Here is a 17,318-nt window from a genome sequence, read left to right on the forward strand (position 1 = left end):
TTGCTTATTGTTATCCAAAAACTAGGTATTGTTTTTTTTAAATAATATCTAATCAATCAGTAAACAAACCAACAGGGAACTTGGAGTTGTGTATTGACACATTTGATAGGCTACCATTTATTAACTAGATTTTGTTCTGCACCAGAGTTTGTATCCAAGGATGCTTTAATCTGAGGGGGTACAGTGGTGGGATTGGAGACATGGCACATGTGTGATGATATCATTACACTTGAGTCATCATCTGGTTGTCAGTGTGTGTGTATGTGTGTGTGTGTGTGTGTGTGTGTGTGTTTGATACTGTTAGTATTGTAGACACTTTTGCTCAAACAAGAATGTGTGTAGAGAGAAGTATTGTAGCTTCTAGGAGAGCATATTTTGAAATGGGGGATTTACATGAAACAAAATTAAGCTTTGCTTAGGATGCAAAAGTAATAAGAAATTCTGAATTACTTAACTGTATTTACAGCTATTCAGCTAAGAGTGACTGAATAGAATTAGGTCAGAGACAGAAAAAAAAGAGAATTAAACTGAGAAGGGAAGAAAATGCTGACAACTATAAGAAAACCATCAAACTAATAAGAGGCGTATTATAAAGAGACATGGAAAATAAATGTTTTAGTCAAGGAAAGGAGATAAAAAAGCGAACCATGTTCTTGCAGAGGGCGAATAAGCAGGACACTGGTTCCTGTCAGTCAGTTTATCTTGCTACATGCTCTTGTTAAATTTCTGTCTCTTTGAATTGCAGAGAGGGATAAATGTGCAAACTACTAGATCAGCCTTCCAAATGGATTGGAGCTGCGATGCTCAGTTGCAGTCTTGATCCAGCTGGAAGATTCCAGGCTGTAAAAAAGTTGCAGCCTTGACTTTAAACCACAATTGAGCCTGGAATTGTTAACAAAAGTCATTGCAGTTGTTAATAAAATCATGTTGGTAAGTCTGACTGCAACTTGTCCAATGGGTGTTTTTTGCTGGGAAACAGCACAAAAGTCATAAAATGTGATCACATAAATGTGAGCCAGCTGCCAAGTGCCTGAAATATGATCATGTGACCATGAGAATGATGCAGCTTCAAAGATGGGTTGTAACTTTTTTGAGTCCATTGTAACTTTGGTCTTTAAACATTAAGTCAAGAACTACCTGTCAAGGGGAACAATTAGAGACAGCAGCGTCACTTTCCCATCTTGCTGTCTGGGGAACTAATGAATAAAGATTTCTCTATCAATCAGAATAGAGCTAGAAGGGACCTTGGAGGTCATCTAGTCATCAAGCAGGAGACCATATACCATTTCAGACAAGTGGCTGTCCAGTCTCTTCTTAAAAACCTCCAGTGATGAAGCATCTACAACTTCTGAAGGCAAGCTGTTCCGCTGGTTAATTGTCCTCACTGTTAGGAAGTTTCTCCTTAATTCCAGATTGCTTTTCTCCTTGACTAGTTTCCAGCCACTGTTTCTTTTCTTGCCTTCTGGAGCTTTGGAAAATAAGTTGACCCCTCTTTTTTGTGGTGGCCCTTCAAATACTGGAATACTGCTATCATGTCACCCCTAGTCCATTTTTTCTCTAGATTGGCCATACCCAATTCCTGCAACTATTCTTCATACATTTTTGTCTCCAGGCCCTTAATCATCTTAGTTGCTCTTCTTTGCACTTTTGCCAAAGTCTCAGCATCTTTTTTGTAACGTGGTGACCAAAACTGGATACAGTATTCCAAGTGTGGTCTTACTAAGGCTTTATAAAGCAGTATTAATATTTCATTTGATTTTGGTTCTATACCTCTGTTTATACATCCAAGGACTGTATTAGCTTTTTTGGTTGCTGCTGCACACTGCAGACTCACATTTAAGTGATCATCTAGGACTCCAAAGTCCCTCTCACAGTTACTATTTTTGAGCCAGGTTTCGCCTAATATGTACTTGTACTTTTGGTTTTTCCTGCCTAAGTGTAAAACCTTGCTTTTATCCACATTAAATTTCATGTTGTTGGATAGGACCTATTGTTCTTTTCTTTTACCATTACAGCATAGAAGAAATGTTCCTCTAAGCAGAATCAGATGAGTAAGAGAGTTAGAAGTCTGTTTCTTCCATGGCCAGCTGAGATGTTGCAGAGAAGGCTGGCAAGCATGTTGGGACAGTGGTTCTTTCTCTCCAGAGCACCATCCATTTAGCCACATTGCCTGGGAAGGGTAAGCAAGAAATAGAAGTTGGAAGATCAGTTCTTTTTCATTTGCATTTTTGTCTTCAAAAAGAGAAAAGGAGCATTGGCTCCAGTCTTCTCTGTAAGCAAATAATGCTTGTCATTTTCTCTGCTCATCTGCCCCTTCATTTCCAGCATGGCATCCATATGTTTACAGACACTTATCTCATAAATTGTAAGACTCCACCTTATTTAATTTTTAAATATTGTTTTGAAATAGAAAACAAAAGGAAGGAACAAAAATGGGAGACCAGCAGGCTGCAAATTAAAGCACCAGCCTGTGACATAATCTGTATTTCAAGGATACTTCTAGATCCCAAATACATGCCAATTTCCAGAGAATTTTTGGAAAATGGAGTGGCACAAGACTTTGTTTGGAAGAGATCCCACTTATCTACAAAAAAGACAAAAGAAAATTGAACTGGTAAACAGCAATCTGGGAAACTAAAGATGATAAGGATCCCTTTGCCTTCTACTAGAGTTGTGCACAATTGTGATCCAGTCCACCATAGAGACACCACTGTTCTTGTCTTTAAGGAGATATTGACAGGTACCGCCAGTTTGGGCTAGTGGTTAAGAGATTGGGTTAGAATCTGGGAGACCATAGAATGGATTTTTGTTATTTGGGTAAGGTTACAATCCACCAAAACTATAATAAAACCAAGTAAAATAATTAATATATTTATCAGAAAAGATACTGTAAAACTTGTTTGAATTTATTTTTCCACCTTTATTATTTTGATAACTCAAGGCAGCTAACATACTTAATACCTCTTTCTCTTCCTATTTTCCCCAAAACAACCCTGTGAGGTGAGTTGCACTGAAAGAGAGTGATTGGCTCAAAGTCACCCAGCCAGCTTTCATGTCTAAGGTGGGAGTCTCCTGGTTTCTAGCCTGATGCTTTAATCCCTTCACCAAACTGGCATATTAATAACAAATAGTACAATTATAATAACAAACTAGTAAACTTCATAATAATGAAGAAGACATACTAGACATCCCTTAAAACATAATGAGTGTGAAGTCTCAGAAGTAAAAGAGGACCATTTCAAAGAATAGTATCACAATAGAAAAGACCCTCAACTGTCCCTAAATTTATTTTATATGTGTATCACTGTGAAGATCCATCTCTGCAGATCTGAATGTTCTGGGGATATGCTCTTGGACAAACTAAACATGAATGCTGTTTAAACATTATTATGGTACTAGACCTTTCAAATTCACCTGCTAAGCTCCAGGTAGCCCTTACAGTTGTAGACAAACAGTGACAAGTGCTCTTTAAAGGGCATAAGATTTGCAGCCATGTTGAGCATTGCCAGCAACTTCCCAGTTGTCTTCAAAGCAAATCTCCATAGGACACAAGGCAGTTGTCAAAACTGGAGCTTGGAGGACTGTAGCTAAGTTATCTTTGTGAAAGAAAGAACATGACCACTGTTTACAGCTACCTATAATAACAAAATGTCTATCGTGATGCCACAATGCAATTTCATACCTTTTATACTTGTTGCAGGCAAATACCTAAGGGGCAGCTTGCATTACAACGTTACAATGGCCTTTCTCCCACGCAGGGTGTAACAAGATGGCACCTCCATGGTGTGGTTGAATCTTGAAGACTGCATTCACCCAGCATGAACCCGATCCCAATAAACCACTTGAACGATAGGGCAGGCTTGAGTTGGGATGGGGGAAAGAATGTGAGTAGGATGGCTTTTTTGCACCTAAGCCTAACAATCCTCCCAGCCAAGGCGCTAAAATGATGGCGCAAGATAAAGGAGGCTGTTGCTTTTTCTAGTTCGCGCACATTTTCATTCCCCGAGAAAAAAGGTCCCCTTCTTGTATGTTTCACCTCCCCCCCCTCGTGGCACCACAGGGGAGAACAGCTTGCTGTTGATTCTTGGCTGGCCTGACCCTCCCCAGGAGGCGATCCAGGAGCGGCGTCTCCAAGCCCCCGTTGCGCCCCAGGCGCGCGTTCAGCTTTTGGCGGAGTTTTAGGTAGACGGAAGATGCGCTGGGAAATGCCAGGGGAGGCGGCGGGGCGGTAGCTGCGCTCCCCGGACTGTCGCTTTTCCAGCCGAGAGGATTTGGCATATTAAGTCGACTCCGCACGTGCCGGCACCATCCACCCGTGGGCGTGGCGCAGCGTGGCGCGTAAAACTCTCTCCAGCAAAGCGAGAGCTGGAGACGAGCAAAGCGGTTAGGCTTTCAGAGGCCGGCAGAAAGAGGAGGGGCTGCCGCGGCTGCTACTAACCAGCTGAGCTAGGCGAGCGAGCGAGCGAGCGAGCGGTTTCCTTGGCAGGCACCAAGTATGGCTTCGTCGCAAGGCAAGACTGAGTTGAAATTCGCCGACTGGATGGCAAATTTGCCCCAAAGCATCCAAAACGTGCCGTTGGCAAATCTGGCCATCCCAGGTAGGAACCGAGGTCGTTGGGGAGGAGGCGTTGTTTTTTGTTGGATGTTTGCTTGGTTTCATTGGTGGGAAGCTACGAGACGGCTGAGTCTTAATCGCGCCTGGAAAAAATAGCTCCTTTGCCTTCTCGGAAAGGTGACATTGGGCGCTCTCTCCATGCAGCGCCTGCTATCTGATGGGGATTGATAAACGAATGTGATGGCGAATTGGGGATCATGACATACTGCCCCGTTTCATAATGACAGTCTTATCTGTAGGGATACATCCCCCGATCTTCGGTTTCCGCTTAGATGGCCACGAGATCTAAATAGAAGTCATATCGCTATCCGTGGTGCTGAAATATTCTCCGATCTCCCAGATCCAGCTTGTATTCCGAGAACAAGAGAAGAAAGTTACGGCTCACGGAACCACACATTTATAGCTGTCTTTTCCGGACTTTTAGGACTGCATAGATCGATATCTCCATAACACCTTGGAAGGGTCCCACAAAGTGATGTGTGTGGTGCAATCACTTTGGTTTGTCCACACATTGCATGTTTTCTTTTTGATTCATTACACTTGCCTACTATTCTGTGAGGGTAGCAAGTGTAACTCAGATTAGATATCCAAAACCTCACCGTTTTGGTTGGGTTTTTTTCCCCCTGAACCAGACACATAAGTATGCACACACTCCATCCTACCCCATCCCTTTGTTTACCACACTGGGGAAGTTCAATATTTGAACCAGCAGACAGTTAATGCTATGCCCCTGTCATGTGAAGTTAAGATGAAAATCTAACCATTCTGTTATGAAGTTGGTGGGTTTGCATATTTTTTTGATGCTGCAGTGATTGAGTAATGGATGTGCATGTTAAAAAGGTAGATGTATATGTATTTACCATATAGAGGGGACAAGCAGTTCAACTTGATAGATACTAGGTGCTAAAATACAACTGGTTGGCAAAAGCTTTTGAGATTGCTACTTCTGACATAGCATAAGACATGGAAAATCTGCTAGTACAATATTCAACATAGATGGCCAGGCACTGCTGTCATTTCAAAATTACCTACCTTCACAATGCCTGTCAGAGATAACCATGGTGGGATAGGGAGCTTTGAATAGCAAAATCCTATTTCTCCTTTGAAGGTCTTGAGAGAAGTTTTGTCTAATTTTTGTCTTACCTGGAAGGATTGTTGTGGAGATAGATTATTATAAATTTTACATGTTCATGGAGGATTGTTGCCATGATTGGGCTGTGAACATTTTTATTCACAAAAAGTCAGCTTCCAAAAATAATGAATTTTCTTAACACACACAGGCATGCAGACATGAGGTTATTCAACTGAATAATTGAGACTTTGTTGTTGTTTCTGAGTTTGTTTCATTGTTATTGCTCATCAATATCATCTACAATTTCCTGGTTTATATCACCTTGAGCTTTTTTTGTGAATATCTAGATACTGTATATAGCTCTGGATCCTGACCATTTCAGCTTTATAGCTGCATAAATAATAAATCAGTGTGGTATACCTTTTAAGTTGCCTTTATGAAAATCTCTACACGCTAAGTGCATTTTAGATCCAAATGCACAGCACACAACACTTGTAATAATACAGGAGAATGAAAAAGGTATTTAAAGAATGCATGTGTGTGAGGGGGGGGCTTAAGTAAGTTTCAGCTTTGTCTTCTATATGATCTGGAAAAAGGATGTGTTTTTAAAATTTAGAAGACTTTAGGATAAAAAATAATGCTTACTTATTTGGTGTAATCAATCAAACAATACAGAACAGCTAGTATTATGAAAACAGATGATACTTCAAATATTTCCATGAATTTTAGCTACTTGTATTTAGTAAAGGCAAAAAGAAGACAAAACAGAGGTAAAAATTAGATGGCTTCTAGGGGAAAGATATATTCTAATATGTTCTCTTAATAATTTACCTGATTTGAAAGGAATTTGTTTGCAAAAAAGCATTTTGACAGAAAGAGGGAGGGCGACAGAGAAACCTTTTGTATTCTGTAGTACAAAGGAATTCTCTGTTAATTGCTAATTGAAATCTAATATATGCTAATTGAAATCTAGTGCATGCAAATAGGTTAATTGCTCTGACATAGAAAGTGGATAGCTTGCTGATTGAAGATATGTTTATTTGGCTACTTAAATTTAAAAACAAAACACAATTATTCCTCTCTCTTCTATGCTCCCTCCCACCACATAAGTTTGTTTGTTTAAAAAACCATCTTAAGCACTTTAGTTAGATAACCTTTTTTAATTACTGAGTAATTCAGGTGCCAGGACTACAATGAGGACTAGGTTTATGGTAAAGCATGAACAGCATTTAACAATAGACGATGAGGCCATCTGTGGGTGGTTGGCATTTAATCTTGCTGTTGAACATATTCCAGACATGTCATAGCTCAGTTGTAATGCACCTGCTTTGCATGCTAAATATCCCAGTTTTGTTCCTTGATGTCTCCAGGTATGCTAGGAAAAGCTGTAGCTTTCAGTAAACAAGAGATTCCCCATCAGATTGGAAGCCCATTGAGAGCCCTTTCAGAGTAGATTGAGTGAGCCCTGGACAAGAAATAGGTGGAAATAATGCATGACATTACTTTTAATTTTTAACTGAAAAATAAACCTTGAATCTGAGAAAGACTCAAGTTGTTTCCTTTGATGGTTCTATTTGGCTTCGGGCTCCTAAGTATAAGGTGTACGTATGCTCAGGGGAAGTATCGTAACTGGAAGAGATTGGATATACTGTGAATATTTTTATAACCCTGCTGCCTTTTGGGTGAGTTCTCTGTGCAAGACAAGAAGTGTTAGTTTGAAAACCTTCCCCCCTCCCCCAAATGCTGATTGCAACATTGTCTGAACTGGTTGCGTGTACTTCCTTCAGCTTTCTCTGACTTCATCCTCTAAATATGTTGGATCATAGCACACTTCTTATTAGAGAGCCTCTTGGACCGTGGAAGTGATCTGAAAGTGGAGTTGAGAAAAGCATCTTTGTTCCAAAGCCATCCTTGGGATTTCATTCCTAAACACTTATTTGAACTGACCTTGGCAATATCAATAACAGCTTTTGGTTCTCTTTCATGGAGGGAAACAAAAGATAATTCCCTTTTTCTTAATTACTGTGGTTATTATAAGCAGGAGAAAAAGAGCTTGATGTATCAATGCACTGTACCTGTATTTACCTGGGAGTAAAGTCCTTATGAATATGAGTGGATTACTCCTACCAAACATTTATGGAACTACACTGAAAGTGTCTTCTTCTGCCAGACCAAGACAAGCATACACAATTTTGGGTTGACTTAAATTTTAAATCTTCTGAATGTAAACATGATAACTAGATTTGACAGAATGATTGCATAGTTAATTATTTAAAAATTTATTTTATCTATGAATTTGGGAAATAATAATAACTATAATAAAGTTGGAAGGGACCTTGGAGGTCATCTAGTCCAAACCCCTGCTCAGGCAGGAAACCCTATACCATTTCAGACAGATGGCTGTCCAGTCTCTTCTTAAAGACTTCCAGTGTTGGAGCATTCACCGCTTCTGGAGGCAAGTTGTTCCACTGGTTAATTGTTCTAATTGTCAGGAAGTTTCTTCTTAGTTCTAGGTTGCTTCTCTCCTTGATTAGTTTCCATCCGTTGCTTCTTGTCCTGCCTTCAGGCGCCTTGGAAAATAGCTTGACTCCCTCTTCTTTGTGGCAGCCCCTGAGATATTGGAACACTGCTATCATGTTCCCCCTCGTCCTTCTTTTCATTAAACTAGACATATCCAATTCCAGCAGCTGTTCCTTATATGCTTTAGCCTCCAGTCCCCTAATTATCTTTGTTGCTCTTCTCTTGAGCAACAGAATCTCAACATCTTTTTTACAACAAACTTTCCAGAGTTTCAACATCTTTTTTACATCATGGTGACCAAAACTGGATGCAGTATTCCAAGTATGGTCTTACCAAGGCATTGTAAAGTGATATTAATACTTCAACATGATCTTGATTCTATCCCTCTGTTAATGCAGCCTAGCACTGTGTTGGCCTTTTTGGCAGCTGCAGCACACTGCTGGCTCATATTTAAGTGATTGTCCACTTGGACTCCAAGGTCCCTCTCACAGTTTATTTCATTTTCTTCATTTTTAAATTATATCTTCTATATTTGTATTTAAGTAGACGATAACTGCAGTTAAGTGTATCTGTGCCAGTCCATTTACAATATATAGAAAGATCTCTGCCAGTTTAGGAACTTCCACATGTATTACATTAGGTTTCTTATCATACCTGCTTAGCATGGCCAATACATCAGTCTCACTGCTCATTGTTACATAGGTTTAGGGGTCCACCTTGGCTGGGGAGGATAGGAATTCCAGTCTTATCATATTGTGAGGCACCTAGGAACCTCTGTGCTATCTAATCTTGCTAATTCTTTTTTGTTATACCTTTTTTCCCTTTTAAAACATTTAATATAGTGATCATTCATAGAGTGTAGAGAGCAAAGAGGATGGCCTTGAGGGAGAGACGGGAGATCTGTTGCCATAGCAATGAGGAGTAAAACATCCCTTAAGCTCAAGCAATGAAGGTTTGTATAAACTCTCCTCACTCCTTAATTCACCTGAGCATGAGAGGGAAGAGGTGAAACATAATCAGGCTCAAAAGATTCTATTACTACAGTCAATCTCAATAAAAGTAGCTTTAATCTTAAAATGAAATGGATTTCTTGGTCTGATCTACATCTTAGAGATGAAATCAGACCAAGACCGATCAGACTATATTTACAAAGGGCACAATTGTAGTCCAGTCATAGTGGAAACCCAACAAAATTAAGTAGATAGTCTTCTCTGCCTAGCATATGGCTGAACAAACACCATTTTTTATTTTATTTAGTTGTGGTTATTAGCAGTTTAGCAGCATTTTATGCTGCTCCAACATAATAATAACTCTGGTGGTAAATCTAGCATTAATAGATTTTAATAGAATGCTCCAACACTGGAAGTTTTAAAGAAGAGATTGGACAACCATTTGTCCAAAATGGTGTAGGGTTTCCTGCCTGAGCAGAGGGTTGGACTTGATGACCTCCAAGGTCCCTTCCAACTTTATTATTATTATTATTATTATTATTATTATTATTATTACTACTACTACTACTACTACTACTACTAGATTAACATGGCAATCCAGATATGCCAGACCAGTTCAGCCCAATTGTGGATAAATTCTTTTATAGCTTGTTCTTATTCATCTTCACCAAAATCAATATATTCCTGGGGCAGATGTTAAATTTGTTGTTCCATCAGGAAGTATGTTGATCTCAAGATTTATATAGCAAGAATTGAATTCTAACTTTGAACATTATCTGCATCTGTTGTTACAAGAATAATGTACATAGGACAAGTTATCTTTATAGCACTGATGGATTTCTCTTGACTGATTCAATATTTAAGATGTTTCAGGGTAATAAAATACAGTTGGTTCCTGATAATTCACTGCAGTTATGAATACTGCTTGTTCTTTGACCTTGGAATTAAAAAGAGGAGCATGGCTTTTAGCATCAGAATTTAACAGTGCACCAAAGCCTATATTTATCCAATCCACACTCTAAAGGTAGATTGCACCTAACAAGGGGCAATCTGGATATCTCAAAATTGTAATATATTTATCATTAAAAATAAGATGTATTATGAGTGAGTTTTTTTCTTTATTTTGCACCATCCCCCCTTCCCTGTAATCATGGAACTTACTGCAACTGCTTTATAAAATGCAACTGCTTTGCTGAATATACAAAGGGATATTTTGAAATGGTGTCTTGACTGAATAATGAGGTGACAAAATTATAGAGGGAAATGAAGTGCTGAGGACATGGATAATGATTGTTATCCACTGATAACGTACACATACAAACAGTTGTTTTGTGTGATGTTATTATTCCTGCACTTGTAGGAAGCTGATGAACACAAATATTACATGAAAAATCCAGTTTTTGATCAAGTCCCAAGAGAAAGAGCTGAAACATTTGACAACTTGATCCAAGGGCAGCCACCTTAAGATCCTGGAAGACTGAAATTTGGTTTTTAAATACAGATAGTTCTCGACTTACAACCATTCAAAGTTACAACGATATTGAAACAAGTGACTTATGACCATATTTCACACTTATGACCATTGCAGCATCCCCATGGTCAAAATTTGGACGCTTGGCAACTTTCATATTTATGACCAATGCAGTGTCCTAGGGTCCTGTGATCCACTTTGATGACCTTCTGACAAGCAAAGTCAGTAGGGAAGCCAAAGTCACTTAACAACCGTGTTTCTAACTTAACAACTGCAGTGGCAAGTTGTTCTCACTTAACAGTTGTGACAAGAAAGGTTATAAAATGGGGCAAAACTTACCTAACAACTGTCTTGCTTAGCAGCAGAACATTTGGGCTTGCTGGTTTTGGTGTCAGATAAGTGACCATTTATTTCAAACTTCCAGATGAGAGAATTCTGACCTAAAGAATTTTTGGCATGGCTGTGCTGTTTGGGAATCAAATTTTACACATTGGGAGTAGACAATTTTTCATTAGAACTGGCTTAATTGTCTTACATAAAATTCAGGGGTGCGCTTCTGTGCTTGTATGAGTGACATATGTTGACTAAGTAGCCGAAATTGGGCTTTCCCTACAGGAGGTGATGGCATCCCATTGTAAGCAGGCATCACCCTGAAGAATGGGAGAGGTAAATGTCTATAGGAGAGGTAGCTTCCGATAAAAAGCACTTCAGCTCCATCCCCAATCTTCCAAAGATAGCTTCATATATTGGGGTGTGAGTGATTTGGGGGGGACTTTTTTGGTATGTTGGGTGGTGGGGTTAAGAATGGAAATACGATTAGGAATCCTCCTTCTGCTCTGATGCTCACCCTTAATATAAAGATATAAACTTAATGTAAATAAATAAACAAAGCAAGACAAAAATCAAACTTGTCCCAATAACATAACTTCTCTCCTAAATGTTCAGAAGTTGCTCCAAATCTTTCCACATTGCTAAACAAAATAGACAAGACAGTAACCAAACAGAATGATATAGGATCCTGCAAAGTTAGTATTCTTTACAAGTCTGTATATTCAAAGAATATGAAGTGAGAGTAGAGGATTGTTTGCAGGATGTCCAGTTCACCATTCAGGGTGGTATAGGGGATTTAAGTATCAGACTACAATAGTGAGACCAAGATTCAAGTCTTGACTGAATCACAGAGCTTATAGAGTTGTATCAGTCCCTCTCTCTCTCAGTCCTATTTACCTCAAAGGGTTGTTTCTGTGGAGATGAAATGAAAGGTGACCCAGTCCATGAACCCCAGAGGAAAAGCAGGCTATAAATGAAATAAATAAATAACAAGAGCTGCTGCCATCTATTTCTCTTCTTAGAATAGGAGGTGACTGGGAAAGAAATACTATGCTGAACATGCTACACTTATTGGTTCTCCAGTTTAATATGGGTAGTTAAAGTTTAACATGTTTCAGAAACTTGGAATATCACAAGCTTGCCTGACTGGTATCCACAGATCGGCTTATGAATCATATCCATGCAAAGTTTGGACAAGTTTAGTTTGGAATACTAGCTGCAGTTTTATGTAATGCTTGGCAATCAGCTGATCCAACAAGAGTCCTTCATTACAAAGGAAATAAAGAAGTTAAGGGGTACCTATTTCTAGATAAGTGTGATTGGCATTGTTACCATTCAAGAAAAAGATGCTTTCCAGCTGATTCTCTGCTGTCCTTAGTATCTAGTTACAAAGACTTTTAAAAGACTTGAGAAATATGATCCATTTTCATAATATGAAAACACTGAGTCCAGCCTGCTTCCTTAGAACATTGCCATCACATTATTACCATGTGTAGTTTGATATGTAACTCAGAATTTATATCCATACAAACAAGCTTTGAGCTTCTTGATTGAAACGTTAAGCTCACTTATTTAGGAATAAATTCATTTAACTCAATTTATAGCGGAAGTAAACCCACGCATATTTGTTTGGAATGAAATGTTACACATTTTTTTCCAAGTCATTTTGTATATCTTCATTCTACATCAGATATAGATTTGAATGTGGGGAGATGAAATGCTAAGAAGATGAAGAATGACTGCCAAGAAATTACACATACAATTTCCCATGCGACTTCAGGGTAAGATTTTGTAGAAGATTTGCAAAACCCATATATGAGCTTATTTTTATTCCTGCTTTCCTTCAGGAAGCAAAAGTTAATGAAATTGTTGCTTCCCTCTTGCCCTAATCAGTCATCAAATTATTCCGTGAAGTAGAATAGGAAAGAGAATATGACTAGAGTGAGTGATATGGTTGAGGGGGATAAGTAGCCCTTTAATCAAACCTGCTGTTTTCTGGGAATTATGGCTCAAAATTATATGGATGTAACTTAACACATCCAGAGCTCTCCAACTTGGGTAAGCTGGCACAATTATTATAAATACCACACTGATTTTGAGTGTAACCTTTACAAAAAGATATTTGTGGGATTACCTTGGTTTTCCCAATAAGAAATAAAATGTGTCCATTTTTCATTGAAGACAATTGATGATGCCAACACATATTTTCCTTCTGCTTCCATTGTTTGCTAATTAATTCATTTCAATGTTATCCAGTCTCTTAATTATCTGCTCCATTGATGCACATTTCAAGGACTTAGCAAGAACAGAGCAGCTTTGTTGCTAATGGGGAGTTTTTGTGGTAACAATAATCTGGTTGGCCCTTGTTAATCATCTGCTAGAGATTTAGGTATTAAAATTAATAAACCCAACATCAGCCTGACCCCAGACCTTTGAATAATAATCTTCTTTCATCTGGAACTAATAAGATCAGTGATTATAACATCCTCACTGAAAGTTAATACAATACAAGGATCAGTTGTCCCCAAGGTCAGAGCTTAGCTTTCCATTCTACAGTCTGCAAGAAGCTGGATAAAGAAAAATGGCAAAGAGAGACAAGTGACAGGATGTGAAAAAGTCAATACAATAAAGAGGAGAGAGCACATAAACAAAGCAGTTGCTAGCTGTTGCCCAGAAAGAAAGAAAGAAAAGAAACCATTGTAGTAGGTTGAGCAACTATGAGAGCGATTTCTAGTAATTTCAGTAGGCTAATTTCTAATTAGACTAATTTCATGTAGGCCTTGTACTAAGGCAGGGTCTTCAAACTTGGCCCTTTTATGACTTGTGGACTTCAACTCCCAGAATTCCTCAGCCAGCATGCCTGGCTGAGGAATTCTGAGAGTTGAAGTCCACAGGGTCATAAAACAGCCAAGTTTGAAGATGCCTGTACTAAGGTGTAACTCAATTTGCTTGTTTTGAGCTTAGCACAATGCATCAAACCAGGTATATTTTGGCACTATTGGTTTTCAAAGTTGAACAACCTGGGGTCCCATGGTCACTCTCACACAGGTCACCTAGTGATAGCAAAAGCAGAGGTGTTCACAAGTCAAAATGGTGGCCATGACTATGCACAAATACAAAAGGATGGCTTGAATGGCAGAGTTGAGGCTGCCATTTTAACTTTTGTGAACCCCTGTGAATGTCTCTGCGCTAAAGGTCATTATCAAATTGGAATTTTTAATGCGGCAGGAAGAAAACATTTTTAAATGCACAGCTGCAGAGTCTTCTTTATATCTATTCCATTTTGAATGAATCCATCCATAAAGAGGACATCTGTTTATCCAGGAGTAAGTCCAGCATTCAGTAGGATTGTCTTGTAAATACCATATTTCTATATTTTGATTTCTTTTATTTATCGTTTCATCCTTCTATGGGATTAATTTATAACAGATTCTTTTTTTCTTCTTATAAATCACACTGCGGGTGTTCTTACTTGTTTCTTTCTTTTTAGTTACATTTTAATTCTAGCTCTCCTTTTGACATCTTCAAATTTCTGTTGTATATTACTTCTTAGGCTGATTATTTTGTAAGCTCATATTTGGCCAAGATGATTTTTTTTCCTGGGAAAGTTTCAAGAACATTTGCTTAGCCATTCAGAGGCCAGTGAAGCATGTGGAAATTCTATCATTTCACTGTTAAATATTGCTTCCTATTTTAGGGCATGGAGGGAAAAGTATTCATTTTCAATAACTGAAGATTTCAAAACTGGTTTGCACATAGATTTTCCTCTAGGATTCTTGGTTTTTTTTTTATAGTTCATCCTAAACATAGATTATTCCATTGTCTTTTCTGTAGTTGCTATAGTTAAAATGAACCAATGTTGGATTAAGAAGATCTGGGCTGAAATTCCTAAGCAGATAAGACGTTTGTTGCTGTGCGATGTTGGCCAAGTCATTATTTCTTGCTTTGGAAGTGATTGTAATAAATGTTTTACTTAATGAATCTTAGGTTTATGTATTCTGCCAGAGTTCTTTAGTGCAGTCATCCTACAAACCACAATTTAGCATTTAACTGGTCTTTGACATTTTGATTTTATTTGTTTGTTTGCCGCCCATCTCACCTAGAGGCAACTCTAGGCATCTTACAACATATTATTCTTAATGATGGTTAGGAATATTCGAAAATAACTTTATTCTGATTATTCTCAACAGTGGCTTTTTGAAACAAAGTCAGTTTCACAAACATGGTTTGCTTTGGTAAACTATAGCTAATGGTGTCAACACAGTTTGTCTAAACTGGGGTTAGTTGAAAACTGAAAAAAGATCTTCCAAACTTTCAGCCTCCCTGGCACAGCAAAAAGGAAATGGGATGCATGCATTTTCATGGTTTTTGCTCATAATGTGAATGCCCAGTTTATTATTGTGGTCGAAGCAAACTTTTATCTATCTCTGTCAAGCTAGGATAACCATGGTATGAATCTAGTAAAAAAATACACCATGGGGCAATTTCCCACCTTTTCCAGATTATGTTCCAAGGAATATTATGGGTAATGGAGAATTCATCTTGTAACAGCATACATACTGTATGGTTCAGCTGGTTCTAATCTGATTGGACAATGCTGTTTTTCTGACTCTGATAAATGGCATACTTAAATCTCTTTTTCAATTTCCAGAAAGTCTGGAAAGGGATCTCTGTTTTTATACTTCTTTCTCAGTGTGCTGTAGTGTTTCTTTCACAATTCTTTCAATGATACTTCTAAATTTTTGTTGTACGACTGCCATTTCCCCCTTCCTCCCAGCACTTCTTTCCATCAGTCTGCAGTTCTCCTGGCTGTCCTGGGGGAAGAAATATTTCCATGATGTCTTATCATGGAATCATAATTCAACCGAGGTGAGAGAAGTCATGAAGGCTAAGGATCACTGGCGAGACAATGACATAATGAAAGGCTTTCTCACAGCTATGAGAAAGCCAAAGGATATTTCATGCAAACTGTTTTCCCTTTTGGAAAAATAAAATATTTTTTTTTGTTTGCTGTTAAATTAAACAAGAATACTTTTAAAACATTGGGCATGGCATTGGTCCTGATCACTTTATCATAAGCTTCAGAATGATAAAAGGACTATGTAACAGTATAGACTGCACTGAATAAGGGTACAGTCATGCTTGCAAGATCCTAGTTGGTCTAACTTTTGTCTGTAGGCCCAACACTTTTTCTGATACCTTCCACCCTCCACCTGTCATGCTTGGCAGGTCCCATACCTTAGTCTATCAAGCTTCATAAGAACTTTGATTTCATTACATTTCAAAATCAATTCTCAGAGACCAATGGGCTTATACCACATGGTCTAAATATGATACAATGAGTCTTTTCTGTCACAGCACTGGCCTATACAATAGGAAGCCCCAGAAAGTGCATGATTTGCTTGTTTAACTTTAATCAACCTTTAAAAACTTGTACTTTACTGCTTTTCCAGGCTTGGGTTCAGTGGCTGGATAGACCTCTTTTGAGTTGAGGTTCTGTTTTCCCTCAGAATTGCCCGGAATTGTTTTAGAGTTGAATAGCTGAGAAATTCAACAAATAAATAAAGTGGTCTTCCTTTCCATATTTTCTAGAAAATTTGGCTCAAGGAAATACCATGCATCTTACAGTATATTCATGATATCTGATTTCCTCAGAGAAATATACTTTCCAGGTTAAAAAAAATAAGTTGTGAACTTTTTATGTAAGGTCATGCTATTTTTTTTCTCAGCTAATACTAGAAATCTTTTTTGAAACATGCTCAGGAAATAATTGGAGTCAATATAAAGATTGAGGCAAACATTTTCTTTTCTGTTCATCATATTAGAGCCCACAGTCATGTGGTAAGAGATCTGGGATGAATAAAATATGTGCATCTTCATAGACTAGAAAATGCATAAATTTGCATTTGACAATACAGCTGTCAGATCCAAAATGAAGAATGGCATGTGGCAATTCTTCCAAGCTGAACTCTTTTTTGTTTCATACCTATAGACAGAATCTTGCCAGACTGAATACTCTACTCTACACATCTGCAACATACTCTGTGAATTATTAGAGAGAGGCTGTTGTCACCCTCTTTTTCTCACACGTGATCTCTGAGATATGTTACTTCTGACTTCTCTGGAATGTACCCCCTCCCTTTCGTTTCATCACAAAAGGTTTTGTGCAAATCCATAAGGAAAAATGTATTTCTTGATCTATGCTTCCTTGTTCTTTGTATATTATCTCCACTATCCTATTCTAAATGTCAATTGCTGGGAACCATATATTTTATTAGTTTAATCTGGCAGTGTACAACAATCACATAAAACAACAAACATATATACAATCATTATTAAAACACAAAATATCATTAATAG

General features: G+C 38.2%; 1 protein-coding gene across 1 annotated transcript in view; it reads left to right on the forward strand.

The window, feature by feature from the left end:
- Window positions 1–4,301: 4,301 nt before the first annotated feature.
- PLCXD3 (phosphatidylinositol specific phospholipase C X domain containing 3) overlaps window positions 4,302–17,318 on the forward strand; it is an 84,569-nt gene continuing 71,552 nt past the window's right edge. Inside the window, exon 1 of the mRNA XM_039331834.1 lies at window positions 4,302–4,598. Within this exon, the coding sequence (XP_039187768.1) occupies window positions 4,496–4,598 (103 nt within the window). The 5' untranslated portion in view covers window positions 4,302–4,495. The remainder of the gene's footprint in view (window positions 4,599–17,318) is intronic.

Source organism: Crotalus tigris, unplaced genomic scaffold, assembly GCF_016545835.1.
Source record: "Crotalus tigris isolate CLP2741 ecotype Arizona unplaced genomic scaffold, ASM1654583v1 scf7180000024438.362428, whole genome shotgun sequence".
NCBI classification, from domain to species: domain Eukaryota; kingdom Metazoa; phylum Chordata; class Lepidosauria; order Squamata; family Viperidae; genus Crotalus; species Crotalus tigris.